The sequence below is a fragment of the Phanerochaete carnosa genome, assembly GCF_000300595.1.
Source record: "Phanerochaete carnosa HHB-10118-sp unplaced genomic scaffold PHACAscaffold_184, whole genome shotgun sequence".
In the NCBI taxonomy this organism is placed as follows: Eukaryota; Fungi; Basidiomycota; class Agaricomycetes; order Polyporales; family Phanerochaetaceae; genus Phanerochaete; species Phanerochaete carnosa.
The window spans coordinates 1-2,736 of record NW_006767811.1 but is presented as its reverse complement, the minus strand read 5'-3'; the positions used below and the strand labels follow the sequence as shown (position 1 = coordinate 2,736).

General features: G+C 48.8%; 1 protein-coding gene across 1 annotated transcript; it reads left to right on the top strand.

The window, feature by feature from the left end:
• Positions 1–1,119: 1,119 nt before the first annotated feature.
• Positions 1,120–1,973, top strand: PHACADRAFT_202249 (uncharacterized protein; the record flags this gene model as incomplete). The annotated part of the gene is made up of 6 exons (XM_007402478.1): positions 1,120–1,335; positions 1,399–1,512; positions 1,567–1,653; positions 1,714–1,782; positions 1,822–1,839; positions 1,905–1,973. The coding sequence occupies 6 exons, from the start codon at positions 1,120–1,122 to the stop codon at positions 1,971–1,973; spliced, it is 573 nt and encodes a 190-aa protein (XP_007402540.1).
• Positions 1,974–2,736: the final 763 nt, after the last annotated feature.

Here is a 2,736-nt window from a genome sequence, read left to right as displayed (position 1 = left end):
CCCGGAAGCCCAGGCTTGGGTGTGCTGGCCCCGTCACTGTTCCCTGAGTTCAGAGTAAGGAGAGAGCGACCTAATATGCACATAGAAGACAAAATGTAGATATTCTAGATATAACGGCTCTCGCCGAGCACGATTGTGCGTCACCATCTGGTGCCTGCCGTAGGCGCACGCCCGTAGACTTCGCTGCAACTCGACTTGTTCCGCAGGTGTAGATCTTCTGGAGGTTATAATTTAGTGAGTACATGCAGTATTAATCTACTACACCCAAATACATTCCCTTTTGATAGCACCGGAACACTCGTTGTATTGTGAGCAAGCCCAGGCTTAAGCCCAAGGCTTGGGCCGGGCTCGGGCTCGGCTCGGGCTCAGGGCTCGGCTCGACGTCGTCACAAGCCCAAGCCCGGGCTTTGAGCCCAAGCCGGGCCCGCACATCACTAGGTGCAGGAGTTTATGCTTTGCAGAGCAAGTTTATTGGCATATAGTAGCAACGCTCTATATATACCGCAGCATAAATACAGATGCGGCCATGCTCTCTTGCGCTTGCGAGAACTTGGCTCAGGGTCTTCTTCCATGTCCGGGTTGTGATCATCTGAGAGCTCCGCCTTGTCGCCGCTGCCCTCCTCGAATTCAGCGTCTGACTCGGACGCTGCACTTAACGAGTCCGCACCCATATTCTCCGGCTCGTCACTTCACTTATTGTTGTACTCCGATATGTCCCGTAAGTATTGTTGGTTGCCTAAATTTCTGCAAGTAAACTGATATTTCTTGTACAATTCTTGGCGAGACATGCTTCCAGGACGTGAACACTGACTGGTGAAGTTAAAAATGAAGATTATTCATGGTGCGTGTGGTTCACTCATGCCAATGGATCGCATGTGGCCTGTATTGTTTGAGACATGATTGGAGTGGTCCTTCAAAAGGCCACCAGATGATTGCAACATAAAACCGTAGGACGGCATGTCGTCCTTCCTTTTAAACACCTATCAACATGCACTCTGTGTTTCTGCAACTGCCTTCCGTAACGAGCTTGAGTGATTCACTAATGCCAGTAGCTCGTAGCCTGGCAGTTCCAAGCAACCGACCACCGTTCTCAGAAAACGGACCCGCCTCGCTGAGAGCATGAGCGATTCGGAGGAAGAAGATACTGGTACCATCAGAGACCGCTCTCGAGAGCTTACTGCCAGTAACAACAACACTTCTTCTGCCTACTATGCACCACATCCCGCAACTAGGGCCAATACAGTCAGCCGGAATGTCCTCGAGTACGCCAAGAGACTTGGAGTCAAGACGAAGCTTCATGCCGAGCAGCAAGAGAAGCTCAATTCTTTTGCTGCAGTATGTCTTTCCATTGGGCCACACTCACTTCATGGCCAGTAGGCTTACAGGTTTTCGATGTAGAACCCTCCGGCCACGCAAGAGATGAAGATCTTCTCACTCCTGCTCACCATTCAACAGCAGCAAGAAGATTTTATCACTACACAGGCCCCATGGGGGCCCTCTGATGAACTCATTGTAATCATGTATGCCATGTTCAACTGTATTTAGTGCCGGCTGACTTTGTGGCAGGCCAACATCCAAAATTACACAATCGGCGTCTTACTTCCTAGCCAGCTTGCAACATACAAGGGTGTCGTGCTAAACAATTATGTTACAGTATGTCCTTATATTTGGGTGTTTCTATGTACTAATGATATCCATATGTCTATCTTACAGGGCATCCTCAAACGCTACCGGTTCGACTTGCCGGCAGGTATCGAGCGCAACCATGGCCGCTGGGCCAAGGTGATTAAGGCCATCCAGAACAGAATGACCGAGCAATAGGCAAAGATCAAAAAGGCAGTAAGTCGAACTTATTCCGGATCTTCTTGACATGTCAGCAGTGTGCTAATGCTTGTCTCACTTAGCTTCATGCTGGCACTGACGGTGATGACCATCAGGAACACCTCAACATCTTCAAGCTCACTGAAAATTGAACTCTGCGGGGGCACGTCGTGCGAGCCGTCTCTTCAGCTCTGCGCAAAAGTGGCACCTCTAGTACGTGCTTGCCTCTCGCTCAACTTCCGATGTTTGGCATTGACTAATGCGGACCATCTGCAATAGCGAAAGACATTCTTGACAAATCCGACTGCGACTTCTGGGATTCAGCTAGTGGTTGAGGGTCTGGTCCGGTCCAGTCTTTTTAAAAAATTGGGTGGGACCAGGACTCAGACTGGTCAAGGACCAGCATCTGTTTGTGCAGGACTGGACCAAGACTGGGTCCTGGTCCTGTACAGTCCTCCGTGCAGTCCTGGACCGGTCATAACCAGTCTAGGACCAAATGCGGTCTTAGACCGATTTAGACCAGCTCAGACCAGTCCTGCCCTGATAAATATGACACAAATAAACAAATTTTGATTTTGAACTGCATGTACAGGTAGACTAGCAGTATACTAAGCTAATTTCTGGACAAATCAGTTTTGAGACCACACTACTCAGCCTAATGAGTCAAAGAGAAGACAGTGTGTGAGTCTCAAGAAGGCCAGAAGAGTGTACCAGATGCCTATCTCAGAAGTGCTATATACCATTCATGCATTGCCAGACTGTCTTTATGTACTGTAAGGCATCACAGAAATACTGTTGCGTAGAGTCTGATATTGAGGGAGTGTTTGACATGGCTGAATATTTGATGAACTCAAAGGCAGGAGCTCAAAAAAATAGCCACAGCTGTGGTCTGTGTTGTTAAGGTTCAAGAGAGGT